Source organism: Melozone crissalis, unplaced genomic scaffold (assembly GCF_028551555.1).
Source record: "Melozone crissalis strain CALT ecotype California unplaced genomic scaffold, PUWL_Pcris_2 ptg000172l_1, whole genome shotgun sequence".
In the NCBI taxonomy this organism is placed as follows: Eukaryota; Metazoa; Chordata; class Aves; order Passeriformes; family Passerellidae; genus Melozone; species Melozone crissalis.
This window is the reverse complement of record NW_026535940.1, coordinates 1,214,518-1,229,391: the sequence shown is the minus strand read 5'-3', so window position 1 is coordinate 1,229,391 and position 14,874 is coordinate 1,214,518. Positions and strand designations below refer to the sequence as shown.

The following is a 14,874-nucleotide window of genomic DNA, read 5'->3' as shown; positions in this document are numbered from 1 at the left end:
CATTTCCCCCGTGGGCCATTGTTAAGGGCATGGAGCACATCTGGGAGATGGGTTCTCCATGGGCAAAGGTTCCCTTCTCCTCATCTTTCCAACTGCTCTTTTAACAACCCCTTCACCCTTTCAACCAATCCTGCAGCTTGTGCATACTCTGGTACATGAAAAACCCTGCAGACAAAATCGCTGTATTTTTCACAGGAACAGACAAAGCACTCTGCATCACAGTATCAGCACACCCTGTAAAAATAGCCAATTTCCTCCCTTCCTCCTTTTTCCATTGTATACAATCTCACAAAGTTGACCACTGACATTAGGGTCCTGGCCAATCCTGTTCTGTAGGGTATTTCGTGTTACATCCCTGAGCAGCCAAAGATACCAAATTAGTATTGTCAGCACTATTTCACATTATTATTATATGTACATATTTATATATAAATACAGATATAGACATGTAGATATAGACATATATACATTAAAAGCTATAAATATAAACATGAAGGTCTTATTATACTATAAATATGTATATAGTTATTTGTTATATTGATATTTCACTTGCACAAGGGCATCTGAGCTCAAGATTAAAACCTTCTTCTGTTGCTCCTTGTGGGAGCATTTCAACAATCATTGTTCCTTCTGAAGGTGCTGTTTCCTATGTACTCTCAAAAAATTCATCTTTGTCTGCCCAAATCCACAAGGTCTTTTCCTTTTCCATATACAATTTTTGGATGCATTTGAAGACATCCAGGGGTGCAGCTTCTTTTACCCGACTGCCCCACTGCTCCCACGGGGCTCCGACCTCAGCCCATTCCAGAGCCAGGGAACTCCAGGGAAGGGCTTCCCAGCTGGGAATTTCTGATGGCACTGATTCCTCACATTTACACTGAACAAGTGACATTTTGTTGGGATCTGGCCAGACTGTGCCAGTTTTGTTTTACCAGTGGGCAGGGGCAGCACCAAAGGCACAGACTCCAACTGAAGGAATCAGTGTCATTTCCTGCAGTTCAGAGCAGCAAAGAATCACAAAAGGAGCAGCTCAGCAATGCACCCAACCATCCCCACCAAAGATTGCCTGCAGAGATTAACAAAGATCCAGCAGCATTTACCCTCAGGCTTTACCATCCCCCAGACCCACACAGCAGCTGGGGAAGCTGTCACAGCCAAGGGCTGCAGAGCCACTCCTGGGCACTGGGAATTCCTGCAGGTGCCTCCAGCCCCAGGTGAGGCTCCAACCCCGCTGGGAGAGGGCCCAGATCTGACAGTGCTGAACGAACAAACTGACAGCACTGCTAGTGTGGCAACATCTGCTTTCATCCACCTCTTGGGTCCCTCCCAAAGCCTGGCCAGGGCTCAAGGAGGAACCAAGGGAGCTGACTTTGACCATACAGCCCCAAACAAGGCCAGATGTCAGATTTCATGGCCTTGTCTGGCTTCTAAATACACAAAGGTCAATACATGTTTGTTGGAGAGTTTTTCAAGAATGACTTAAAGAAAAGGCCATGAGACATACAATTGAGAGAAAAGTATAGGGGAAAAGTAAAAGCAGTTTCTAACAGCTCTCAGCCTTCTGATTTGTATAAACAATTAGACTCTCTCAGGCATCATTCTATAAACAATGGAGTTCTCAGATTGTCTTCCCATAACAAGTAGAACACCGTCTCTGAGAAGGCCTGCCATCCTGAGAACAGATGTAAACGTTTTGGGAACACTGGTTTCTGTTTTAGTTTTTGGTTTCTGTTTTGGTTTCTGTTTTTAATAAACAATTGTAGGTATTCTAAAACAAAAAGAGTGGTTCGAAATTTCTCTGTTAGCCTATCATGACATTGGATTACAGAATATGCATGAAGTTCGTTAACTTTGTTATTTAAGGTGATTGATTGATCAATAAAATCGGAGTTCGATGCATTAAAGGATGGTCGTCTCCCCCTCATCTCCAACACATGTTTCACTAACGAGTGGCTGCATCTATCTCACTGCTAATGACCATGCATATTTCATCAGGGAGCAGATACAAAGATAACCTTTGCTTGGAAGGTTCATCCAGAGGCCACCTTTGGCTCAGGGCATGCTGTCCAGGCCTCACTCAGGGCTGGTGTCCAGGCCTTGGCACTGCAGGGACGTGGTTTAGTGCTGGGCTTCGCACTGCTGGGTGAGCGGCTGCACTGGGTGAGCTCAGAGGGATTTTCCAACAGAAAGGATTCTGTGATTCCATGATTATATCCACTGCATCCAGCTGGGGCTATTTTAGCAGCATTACTTTGCTCCAAAAGTTCCCTCTTGCCCAGCTCCTGTGGCCTGAGGCTTCAGCTCCTTCAGCTCCTGGTGCTGAACTGCTCATGCTGAACGAGACGCCTCGGAGAGAAGAACACAGTCCATGCAATTCCTTCTGGGACACGGAGAGGGGAGGCTGTGCAAACAGGAGCATTGTTTGGTGGGGCCTCCTCTCTGCCCTTCACGCCTTTCAGTGCTTTGAACCAGCCAAGAGCTTTCTCCAAGAGTGCAATGGAGCAGCTGTTCCTGCTCCCGGGCCTGGCTCTCTCCAGTCTCTGCCCTTGCCTGGTTCTGTCCCTCGTGCTGTGCCCTCTGTTCCCCCAGGGCTCAGTGGCTGCTGCTCAGGACTGTGGCACTGGCACAGATCCAGTGCTCCAGAGCCTCCTTTCTGTGCCCTTGGAGCTTCCTGGGCACAGCCGCCTTTTCCATCTGGAAGCTCCCCATGGACAGGGAGTGCCCAGCTCCGTTCCCTGCACAGCCTCCAGGAGCCCAGGGCTGCCATCTCCAGTCCCTGCTGGCACTGGGGGCTCCCAGGTGCCTCGGGCTGCTGTGACACCGCTGCACACGGGAGGGAAGAGGGGCAGGGGCTGTGCTCAAAGTCAGCTCCATCTGCTGCTGCTGCTGCTGCTGCTGCTGCTGCTGCTGCTGCTGGTGCTGCTTCTGTGGGGTCATTTGTGCAGCCCTGGCCTAGAGTCAGGGATCAGATCCTGCCAGTCTCTTCCAGTCCTGGCTGCTCAGAGTTTGGGCCTTGGAGCCTCAGGTGGCCAAAGGCAGCTGCTGCTGGTCCCTCTGTGTGCCCGTGTTCAGCAGTGCTGCTCCATCAGTCTGTGCCCAGCAACGGGGAAAAGCCGGGCTCTGCCTGACCAGCTCAGCCAGCAGGAAGGGAGCTGCTCCACACAGGAACGAGGAGCAAAGGATGTTCCTTTTGTAGGACATGTTTTCTATTGAAAGGAAAAAAAAGGACAAAGGGAAAAATAGGTAAATGGTAAAAGATAAGAGTAAAATCCAAGTGTTAGTGAAAAAAACATAATGTTAGTGAAAAAAAACAAAATATAAAGGCAAAGTTAAATTCTGTGCATTAAGAGGTAAATGATCTTTTTAAAAAGATAACTCAGTTATTTACATTGAAAATGTGCTGATGGCATGCATCCATCTTACTGACCTCAGCAGCCTTTTAAAAGATTTTGAGCTTTGTTTCCAACATTGGTATTTGAAATTGTGGTTGAAGCACAAGGAAATTGCTTTGTGCCCTTCCAGCTCCAAGCAGGACTGGGAGTGGAAACTCTGTCAAACCCCAAATCCTTTAGAAGATGACCTTCCTTCTCAGCCTGGAAATGAGCTGCACATTCCCTTTGAAACTGTGTCTCTAAGAAATCCCTGACAAAGTCCCACTTACAGCTTTTTGCTCTGGTTTGGCAGTGCAGAAGGGCAATTCTCCATCCACCAGCTCCAGACTCCACTGCCTCAGGAGCACGGCCCACTCGCCAGCTTTGGCCCACTTGTGGCACTTCTAGAGGAGGAAGAACGTGCAATTGCGTAATTCCAGCCAATAAAGAAGGAAGAATGGGACAGACAAAAGAGATCCAGGCATTCAGCTGGGACTGTGGAGAGTTTGGGTCCTTGCCAATTGGATGTGTGTCCCCAGGTGCAATCTCTGGGCCTGCAGCAGAGTCTCACTCACCTGCCAAAGCAGAAAGCTCAGGCACTGTGCTCGCAACAGGCTCGTCTGATGCAGAGCTGTCAGAGCAATGTGAGGGCAGAACCAGCCCAGCTGGGCCCAGGGCTGAGCCCAGCAGAGCCCTGGCAGAGCCCAGAGCAGCCTCAGCACCCGCAGAGCCCGGCTGCAAGGAGAGAAAGCAAAAAGTGCCCGTCAGCTGAGAGCTCCTGTGCCCTTGTGCCAAGGCCTGCGGTGCCCAGGCCATGCTGGCTGTGCCCAGAGCTGTGCCCAGAGCTGCCCATTCCTGCTGCCTTTGGCAGCAGAGAAGGAGGGCAGCACATGTGCCCAGCCTGCAGCCAGCCACGGCACATGCAGCCCTCAGTAGCTTCCTAGAGTCAAAAGCAGCTGGGCAGCTGACTGAAGAATTCATTACATCTGCCCCAGCAAAGGGGGAACCTTTGGTGCCCAGCCAGGCTGTGCCATGCCCAGATCAGGGAGCATCCCCCTGCCTGTGGACTCACCTGCGAATTGGGCCTGGAGCCTGGCTTTGAAGAAGGTGCCAGAATCCAAGTCCATCATCTTCAGCTGGCCAGGCTGGGAAGAGATTGTCATCCTTGAGGTTGTCCTTGGTGTCTCCAGCAGCAGCCCCACCTGGAACAGCTTCTCCAGAGGCTCCTTCTCCTGCCCTGGGGCCAGACCAGGCTGTCAGGGCTCTGCCCAGGGCCCCAGCCATCCATGAACAGGACAAACAAAACCAGGGGGATGGTGGTCACCAGTGCTTGCCACACCAGGTCTGCAGCTCAGCTCCAGCCCAAGAGCTGCATATTCCCTTCTGCTGACCCCTGCTCAAAGCTACAGGCAGGACAAAACCAGCCTGGTTTGCTTTGTCACTGATTGCCAAGAGATGCGTGGAGCTGGTACCTGCCAGGCCCCTGGATCCAAATGTGCACGTGGATCTCTCCCATCTTCTAGGGCAGAGGAACACCCTTCACCCAAGGATGACAGAAAAGATCTTCTAAGGATGGCCTCTCCGAGGGCTGCATGGACAAACACCTCTTAATGATATCCTGGCAGTCTGGGGAGAGAAACCAGAAATCATCAGTCAGTTGGAGAAGTTGCCCCCCTGTTCCCATGCCCAGGCCATGCTGGGTGTGCCCAGAGCTGGGCCTAAACTTCCCCATGGATGTTCTGTTTGGAGGACAGCAGGAGAGCAGGACATGTGCCACCTCCTCAGCAGCTGCCAGAGCGGGATGCCCATGAGCCTGCTCCTGTCTCCCAGCAATGGTACTGCCCCCGTGCCCAGAGATGAGGATCCACCTTGAGAGAGCCATCGTGGGAACAAGATCCGCCCCCGGATGATCTCCTGGCCCCTCCTGAACGGGTGATTCCCCATGACCAGGTGACACAGCAGGAGGCCCAGGGACCAGATCGTGGCTGCCTCGCCGTGGTAGCGTTGGTGCTGGATCCACTCTGGTGGGCTATAGGACAGAGTTCCTGTGGAACACAGACAGAGATCAGCAGGGGGATGCTGCTGCTCCCAGAGCCTGGCCCCAGAATCCCTGGGCATGTGGGGGCTGCCCCAGAGGCACATGGAGTGAGAGCTGCCCTCTCGCCAGCACCTGGGACTTGTGCACAAACTCGGGGCTGGAAAAGAAGCCACCGGTGCTGGAAGAGGGCAGCACAATCCCTGGGAAGGCCAAACCATGACACACAAAGAAGAAACCCACCCAGTAGTGGAGAAAACTCACTCTCCTCCCCACCTCCATGGCCCCCAAAAATGTTAATAAGCCAAGGCAAACAAGGAGAGCGGAGCAGTCCAGCCCTTCCTCGCCTGCACACCAAACCATCCGGGGCACGCGGTCAGGCCTCCCTCTCTGCTACCCCCATGGGGGTTTGTGTTGGGCTGGCTGCCCCAGCTCCAGCCCCAGCCCAGGCCACAGTGGGTGCTGAAGGCTGTCAGCAGGGCTGGGAGCTGGCCGCCCTCACACCCCACCCAGAACAACTCGGCTCCAGCATCAATCCTATCCCGGCTGCAATAGGGGGAAGCCCCAGTGCTGCACCCAGGCTGGGCCACAAGATGCCCAGGAGCATCCCCTGCGAGGGCTCACCTGCAAACTGGGTGTAGGCTGTGTCTTGGAGGAAGGCGCCACAGCCAAAGTCGATCAGTTTCAGCTGCCCACTGGCCAGGTCGAGCAGGACATTCTCGGGCTTGATGTCCCGGTGCAGGACCCCGCAGCTGGTGCAGTGCCGCACGGCCTCCAGCACCTGGCGGAACAGCCCCCGCGCCTCCTCCTCGGGCAGGAACCCCCGCTCCGCCAGGAAACCCGAGAGTTCCTGGCACCGCTCCGGACGCTCCAGCACCAGCAGGAAGCTGTCGGGGAGCTCAAGCCACTCCAGGAGCTGAATAACACCACCACAGCCACGGGACACCTTGGCCAGCAGCACGATCTCCAGCGGGGCGCTGGTGCCGTCGGGCTGCAGGAGGAGCGCGGTGCCGTCAGTGGGGCCGAGGCCGTGCCGGGGCTCTGGGAGCCCTCAGCCAGCCCGGGATGCTCTGCACGCCCCGCTCAGCCCACGCCCGCTCTCCCCGCAGGGCTCCCAGCGGCTCCCACCCTGCCGGGCCCCGGCTCCTCGCCGCCTGGCACGGCCCGGCTGCTGCCGCTGGCCCTGCTCACTCACCAGCTCGCCCCAGTGCCGGATGCGATCCCGCGGCACGCGTTTGATGGCCACCTGCGAGCGAGGGAGAGCAGCGGGCTGAGCTGGCCACCCGTCCCGCCGCGCCCCGACCTTCTCCTCCTCCTCCCTCCTCCTCCGCCCCCTCCTCCCGCGCCCGCCGCCGGCCCCGCCGCTCACCGGGGCGCCGTCCGAGAGCCGCGTGGCCGCGAAGACGCTGCCGAAGCCGCCGCGCCCCAGCAGCGATCCCAGTCGGTACCGCTCCTGCAAGGCCTCCTGCGCCTCACCTGCGGGCGAGACGCGGCTGTCAGCGCTCGGCTCGGGGCCAGCAACGACCCCCGAGCGCCCCTCACCCGCCCCGGGCCCGGCATCCCCACCCGCCCCGGGCCGCGGCGGCTTGGGGCTGGCGGCCGCGCTGCCGAGCGGCAGAGCTCGGGCCGGGGAAGCCGCAGCGGAGGTGGCGGGAGCGGCCGCGCCGCGTGTGTCCTCCGCGGGCCCCGGGAGGAGCCGGGGCCGGGGCCGGGGCCGGGGCCGGGGCCGGGGCCGGGGCCGGGGCCGGGACTGGACCCTGCGTCGGGTCCGGAGCCGGGCTCGGGCCAGGCGGAGCCGAAGGGCGGCGATGCCGCCCCCGCACCAGGCACTAATGCCCGCCCAGCAGCGCCACCGCCAGTACGGCCAGAGCCAGGCGGAGGCGAGACCGCGGCGGGACGGCCGGGGCCGGGCTCGGGGCAGCCCCGCCCGGGGCCGGGGGCGGGCCGGGGGCATGGCCTGGCCCGGCAGGGGAGAGGGAGGCGGAGAGAGGAGAGGGACGCCGGGCAAGGGACCGTGAGAGAAGGGTGCCCGACAGCGGGAAAGGGAGAGAAAGAGAAAGAAAAAGAGAAATGGAAAGAGTGTTGAAAACTATCTGTTTGCTGCTGCTGCTGTCGCCGCTGCTGCTGCCGCTGCTGCTGCCGCCGCTGCAACTGAGGCACCGGGGCCGTTTGTCCCCGTGTCCGTTCCCCGCTCGCCCCACGAGCCCCACGTTCGAGCCCCGCGCGCCCCGGAGACAGCCCCTCCGTCTGTCCAAACACGGGAACTTTGCAGCCTTGAGCCCGGATGCAGAGCCCTGACTCCTGCACACTGGCACAGCGATCCCCTCGCCTGCTGCTGTGCATTGTCCTTGCTGAGGGTCAAACACTGCCGGGCCACCTTCCCTTGGGGTAGGATTCCTACCTGAGCCCAGCACTGCACTTACATGTTCAGTGTTTCTTTCCAGTAAAAACAGGGGAAGGAAAACAGTGTGTGGCTCATGGTATTTTAGAATGCCTAAAAATCCCTAAGTCACTGATCTTAGAGGTGAGGTACATCTGGAATTACTGGGATGCAACATGGAAAAGGGGAGCATAGAAATAAATAGAGGAAAACATCTTGGATTGTTTCTTCCATTTTCATTTCACTTCTGGAAAGCTGTTTCAGTTTTCCAGGAATCTTCTCCTGTCTGCTCTTCCCAAGAATTTCTCATGGAGAACAAGGTCAAGCTTCTGTCACAAGATTTGCCACCAGGAAATTGTGCCACTGGTGAAGTTTTCATTGTGACTGTTTGTGCTGGCTTAGGGCAAATTTTGGGAGGAAACCTCCAAAAGGTTTCCATCTAGAAAGGAAGTTCAAGCAGCCCCTCCCCCTACTAGTTCAGGAAAATACTTCCCTCGAGAAAAGTGAAAAAAACCCCAGTTTATTAAACAAGTAAAGTATTCACAAGCATGAAAAATGAATAATATTAAATAAAACCTCGGACAGTGCTGAAGAGATGGAAAATTCAGAAAGTCCTTGTTGTGGGTTGTAGTTGGCTCACTCAGTCTCTTCTAAGTCCCTCTGGTGCTGGAATGCAGCGTCCCAGAGCTCAGGGGGCCACAGGTGTGAGCTGCCGGTGTTTGTCTGGGTTTTCAGTCCAGAGCAGGTTTAAACAGTTCCAAGAAAAAGGAAAGTCACAGTCCGAGGAACTTCTCTTCCTAAGCTAGCTAAAACCAAATTGCTGGACCTGGGCTGTGAAGGCATTGGGAAATTTCCAAATCTGTGCACTGGCAGTCTCAGCAAACACTAGATCTGGATGGTGCTGGAGTCAGAACCTTGAAATTTCCAAATTTTAGATTTCTGTGCCAGCAAATCACTGGACTTGGGCTGTGCTGGCACCAGGAAATTTCCAAATCTGGGTACTGGGGCAGCAAACACAAGACATGGGAGGTGCCTGACCCAGTAGCAGAAAGTTGCCAGGTTTTGGATTTCTGTGCCAGCAAATTGCTGCACTTGGGCTGTGCCAGAATAGGGAAATTTTCAGGTCAAGGCACTGGCAGTGCCAGCAAACCCCACATTTCAGGAAGGATTGGATCTGGACCCTTCCCTTCCCTTCCCTTCCCTTCCCTTCCCTTCCCTTCCCTTCCCTTCCCTTCCCTTCCCTTCCACAAGGTGTCAGAGGGGCTGGACAGCAGCCAGGCAGAAAGGGACCTGCAGGGACTGATGGACAGCAGGCTGGACAGGAGCCAGCAGTGTGCCCAGGTGGGCAAGCAGGCCAATGGCTCCTGGCCTGGCTCAGGAATGGTGTGGCCAGCAGGAGCAGGGCAGGGATTCTTCCCCTGTGCTCAGCACTGCTTGGGCAGCACCTTGAGTGCTGTGTTCAGTTCTGGAGCCCCCAATTAAGAAGGACATAGAGGGGCTGGAGCGTGTCCAGAGAAGGACAACAAGGCTGAGGATGGGTCTGGAGCACAAGAGCTTTGAGGAGTTGCTGAGGGAGCTGAGGTTGTTTATCCTGCAGAAGAGGAGGATCAAGGGAGACAGGGCAGTGTCAGGGCACAGGGTGGACTTGATGATCTCCAAGGTCTTTTCCAGCCTTGCTGATTCTGGGATTCTCTGGAACCACCCTTGGAGCAGTTGCAGGAGGAGCCCTGGGCCTCCTCTGCAGAAGCTCCAGCAGCCCAGGCCCCTCAGCTTCTCCTGCCAGCCCCAAAGCCCATCCTGTCAGTCCTGCAGAGCCTCTGCAGCTCCTCCTCACTGCCCAGAACAGGGAGCCCCAGAGGCAGACACAGCAGCCCAGATGTGCCCCCCTGGCCTGGGGTGCCTCTGGCAAGGGAGCAGCACCAGGCACTGCAGGAGCCTGCAGACAATTCCTGCAGCACTTGTAGGATGATCCTGCTGCCCAAGGGACGTTCCCATGGTGCCAAGTCAGGAACTGCAATGGGGAGTGGGGCCAGAGAGAAAAGGGCAAACAGGGATGGGCTGTTTCAGGGGAGGGGACAGGGCTGGGCAATAGGAAGAAACTTGCGGCAGGAAGAGTGAAAAAAGCAAAGGTGAAGTCAAGGAAATGCTGAAGGCATTTTGGGGGTGGCTGCTAGGCAGCCCTGGCTCTGAGCAACAGCGTCTGCACTGGGACAGGGAACTCTCAGCGGATGGGAACAAACTCTCTGCCTGACTGCAGAAGCCAAGAAAAAACTGAGTGGTTTCCCCGGTGTCCCCCAGCCCTTGCTGGCCCATGGGGCTGATGGCATTTGTGCTCCCTCAGGTTCATGTCCCCACACCAACAGCATGGGGGTGCTCCCTCTGCTCTGTGCAATGCAAACAGGGGCTGCTGAACCAGTGCTGCCGTGTCTGTGCCTGCAAGGATGGGGCACCTGTGTGAACTGGGGGAGACGCCAGGGCTGCAGAGGGGGGATGTCATTGGCAGCTCCATGAGCATGCTCTGGAACGCTGCCCTGAGCTGTGCAGCCCACTGGGGATGGATCAGCCCCTGCTCTGCTGCTCCTTCCCATCTGCCCCAGGGCCCTTGCAGAGCCCCAGCCATGCTGTTTGCCCCCAGCCTGCCCACGGCCAGCCTGAGGCTGCTCACGGGGGTTTCTGTGCAGAGCATTGGCCTGGCCGTGTTCTTGAGAGAGCCTGGGCAAGGAGCCTGGAGCCCCCAGGCCCTGGGCTGAGGCGTCAGTGCTGCCCCAGCAGTGCCCATGGCCTGTCCCTACTGCAGCCCTGGCACTGCCACCCCCAGGGCTGTGCCCGGCCCCAAGAGCACTCAGGCCCTACAGCAACACCAGGGCCGCCAGGGCAGCGGGGCAGGGCCACGGCAGCAGCACTGGCAACACCAAGTGCGGCTGCTGCTGCTGGGCACAGCTGCTGGGCCAGCACTGATCTGCCCCCAGCTCTGCACACAGACATTGGTGCTGCACCTCCAGAGAAGGCAACAAAAGGGCATCTCTGCAGAAAACTTGGCTGGGAGATCCTTTAGTTCCTTTAAAGCCACCAAGACTGCAGCCCCTCCTTGACACAGTCTGTGGCCACAGGAACTCTTGAGATACACAAAATGTGAAATGGAATGAACTGTGGCTTTTCTTTTGGAAAATATGGAAAAACTACAATCAAGGGAAAAAAAACCACCAGCAAGAAAACCAACAAGAGCTATCTAAGATGACTTTTATTACAAGTGATTTGCAAAAACTGTCATCTAATTTAGTCTTTCTGAATGCATCCAGCCATCAGTCTCCACACGGCAGCCTTGAGCTCCTGGTTCCTCAGGCTGTAGATGAGGGGGTTCAGGGCTGGAGTCACTACCGAGTACAGAACTGACAGGGTCAGATCCAGGGATGGAGAGGACATGGAGGTGGGCTTTAGATAGGAAAATATACCAGTGCTGATAAACAGGGAGACCACAACCAGGTGAGGGAGACAGGTGGAAAAGGCTTTGTGCCGTCCCTGCTCAGAGGGGATCCTCAGCACAGCCCTCAAGATCTGCACATAGGAGAAAACAACGAACACAAAACAACCAAAAGCTAAGGAGGCAGTGAAAACAGAAACTCCAAGTTCCCTGATGTAGGGTTTGGAGCAGGAGAGCTTGAGGATCTGGGGGATTTCACAGAAGAACTGGCCCAGGGCATTGCCATGGCACAGGGGCAGGGAAAATGTATTGGCCGTGTGCATGAGAGCAGTTAGAAAGGCACTGGCCCAGGCAGCTGCTGCCATGTGGGCACAAGCTCTGCTGCCCAGGAGGGTCCCGTAGTGCAGAGGTTTGCAGATGGACATGTAGCGGTCGTAGCACATGATGGTCAGGAGAGAAAACTCTGCTATGATGAAGAAGAGAAAGAAAAAGAGCTGAGCAGCACATCCTGTGTAGGAGATGTCCCTGGTGTCCCAGAGGGAATTGTGCATGGCTTTGGGGACAGTGGTGCAGATGAAGCCCAGGTCAGTGAGGGCCAGGTTGAGCAGGAAGAAGAACATGGGCGTGTGCAGGTGGTGGCTGCAGGCTACGGCGCTGATGATGAGGCCGTTGCCCAGGAGGGCAGCCAGGGAGATGCCCAGCAAGAGGCAGAAGTGCAGGAGCTGCAGCTGCCGCGTGTCTGCCAATGCCAGCAGGAGGAAGTGCCTGATGGAGCTGCTGTTGGACATTTGCTGATCCTTGGCATGTGGACCTGTTCATGGAGAAAAAGACAGTGTAGAGATAGAGGAGACACCCGTAAGCAAAATCAAAGCAATTTCCCATACGCTGTCCCCTGTAAGTGACACAGACCTCCTTTTGTGTTCAAGTGTTCTGCAGTTTTCTTTTTAAGCTCCCTCCATGTCTGTCTTGGTATTCTTGGATATCATAAGCCCTCAGCATTTTTGCTGCCCCCCGCGAGAATAGAGTGATTTCTCTGAGACAAAGTGATGAGTGGAGACTAAGGGGAGGTGTTCTTTCATTCTGATCTGTTCAGATTTTGTCAGGGGTTTAAACTTTAGCAGGTGGAGGGTGATCAACTTCCCATGTTTATTCCCAAAAATGCCTTAGGTACTGCTGAGAGCAGATGGATCCACCACAGCCCAGCTCCACATTTGTGGCCAAGGGCTCTCTTTGCTCATTTCACCAACCCAGCAGCATTTTCAGTGTAACAACACCGCTGCCTTTCCCCACCAATCTTATATCTCAGAGATACTCCAGGACAGGTTTGCGCCCTGGATTGAAGCTCCCAGCTTGGACTGAAATCTCAGGGACACTTCCAAGTGTCCTTATGATGGTATTGGATGAAGGGAGATGCAGCTCCTTCCCTGGCTGCACTGACAGCATTGCCCAGAGCCGGGCACTGGGGACAGCGTCACCCTGAGCCAGCAGTGCCCCCTGCCAGAGCCCCCAGGGCCGGGCAGATGCTCCCAGCCCTGTGCTCTGCAGAGGGAACTGGGCCCGGGGCTGCAGAGCTGCCCCACGGCTCTGCTGCAGTTCTGCCTGCACAGGAGGGGCTGCACACCTTGGAGCCCCGGCCCTGAGGGCAAAGGCTTGGCTGGGGCACAGGAGGGAGGGGGCTTGTTCAGAGGGAGGGGCTGCACTGGAGGGGATCCTGTGGGCATCTCTAAACTCTCCCTGCCACAGCATTGCTGGGTTTTGTTTTCTTTCATTCCCTGATCTTCTCTCTGCTTCCTGCAGATTTCCCTGCTGCAGGTGTTTCCCTGTGCCTGATCTCTCTGTGCCAGCACTCACAGACCCCAAAAAATCTCTGTGCACTCTCCTTGGTCCTACAGAACCCTGCCTGTTTGCAGGGCACTGGATGGGGCAGGTTCTGTTTGCAGCTTGGAGAAAGGACAGCTCAGACTGAGCCTGATGGGTCATGCAAAGGTGATGCTGGTGCTGTCCATGGGCAGAGGAGTGGCTGAAAGTACATTAGGAATCTCCTGTGAACCTATTGATCACTAAAAGTAACAGTTCAGATTTCTCAGGTACTTGTCAAAATTCATAATCATCCTTTAATATTTATACCCCCTCCCCGTCATCCTCCAATAGTAGGAAACGGAATACAGTCTTAGGAATTTTCCTCATTTTTATCAAAATCCTTGTCTTGGAAATATTCTGTGACTGATCAGAACCCATCAGTACATCAGAGCTTCATGAGCATTTCACCTCCCCTGCACCAGAAATACCCAGAGTTGTACTCACAGAGTCTATAGGCATTGGAATGGTCCAGCAGCAGGAGATGGCTCCAGGAGCTGCAGCTGCATTGTCCTGCAGCCAGAGGTTCCTGTGCCAAGGGCTGGCAGTGATTCTGCCCCAGGCACTTCTCAGCACCTTCCCAGCCGTGACTGATTGAAGCTCTCTGTGCCTCTGTGCTGTGCCTGGGCTGGCTGCAGGCAGTGTCCCAGCCCTGCTGGGCTGGCAGAAGAGCTGCTCATCAGGAGAAATGTGCTTTTGAAGCTCTTCTTGGTTATCAGGAGCTGCATCTGTACCAGGAGCCCAGCTCAGCTCAGCAGCACAGATACAGGACTAGGACTGCAATGAGCCTCTGGGGCTTTGTGCTCAGGCCCTGAACATCAGTCCCTGAGAAGGAGCTGAAGAAACCTCTCCAGAACTCCAAGTCAGAATCCAACTCCAAAGTTTCTTGGACTTGTAATGAGTCCCACTGAGGGACACGACTGAAAAAGTGTCCCCAGACCCCAGGCAGAGCAGAGAACTGGAGGCAGTGATGACAGGTGGGGACAAAGAGAAGCCAAGTCTTGGTGCCCTGGGGCACAGCAGGGTCTGTACCACCAAGGCCTGGGAGGAGACACCTTGTGCTGAGGCCCTGGGGCCTCCTGGCGCAGCCCCAGCCAGGCTGGGCACTGGCAGCCCCTTGTCCTGCCCTCAGCATCCCCCCCTAGCCCACATCCCAGTGGCCTCAAGGATCTGCTGGAAGGAGTCCCTGGGGAGCCTTGCTCAGGAATGGGGACTCCTGAATGCTCCCTGCAGGGATTGCAGGTTTTTCAAAGGACTTTGGGTTTGGCTTTTGCCTTGGAGTCTCTGAGAGCTTTGTGCAATGATGGCCTCCAATTATCTGCTGTAATTAGTCCCTGGAGAGGCTTTGTCAGTAACAACACTCAGTGGGGCTCATTAATGCTTCAAGGTACTTCAGTTCTTTTAAGGTACTTGGTGTTTCTGTTTTGATACAGACTCTGTGAGAGGTTTGTGCAATCATGACCCCAATTATCTACTTTAACAAGTCCCTTGGGAGCTTTGTACTGACACTCAGTGGGGCTCATTAATACTTTGAGATACTCAAGGTTTTTAAGGTACTTTGGAATTTCCTTTCCACGCTGAGTCTCTGAGAGGTTTTTGTGCCATTCTGGCCTTCAATTCTGTCCTCCAAGGAGTCCATGAGGAACCTGTGTTGGGGATGGACCTCAGTGGGAGCCATGAATGCCTTGAGACACTTTGCGGTTTTCTTCTGACTTTGACTCCTGGAAAGGTTTGTGCAATCTCCTCTCAGGCCCTAAGGTTCAAGGGCTCAGCTCCAAATGCACAGTGAGGCGCATGAGGATCAAGCAAA

At 55.4% G+C, this 14,874-nt stretch overlaps 1 protein-coding gene across 1 annotated transcript; it reads right to left on the bottom strand.

Moving 5' to 3' along the window:
- Positions 1 to 11,125: 11,125 nt before the first annotated feature.
- Positions 11,126 to 11,827, bottom strand: LOC128948894 (olfactory receptor 14J1-like; the record flags this gene model as incomplete). The annotated part of the gene is made up of 1 exon (XM_054293648.1): positions 11,126 to 11,827. A coding segment is annotated over one exon (702 nt), but the record flags the coding sequence as incomplete, so codon positions are not given.
- Positions 11,828 to 14,874: the final 3,047 nt, after the last annotated feature.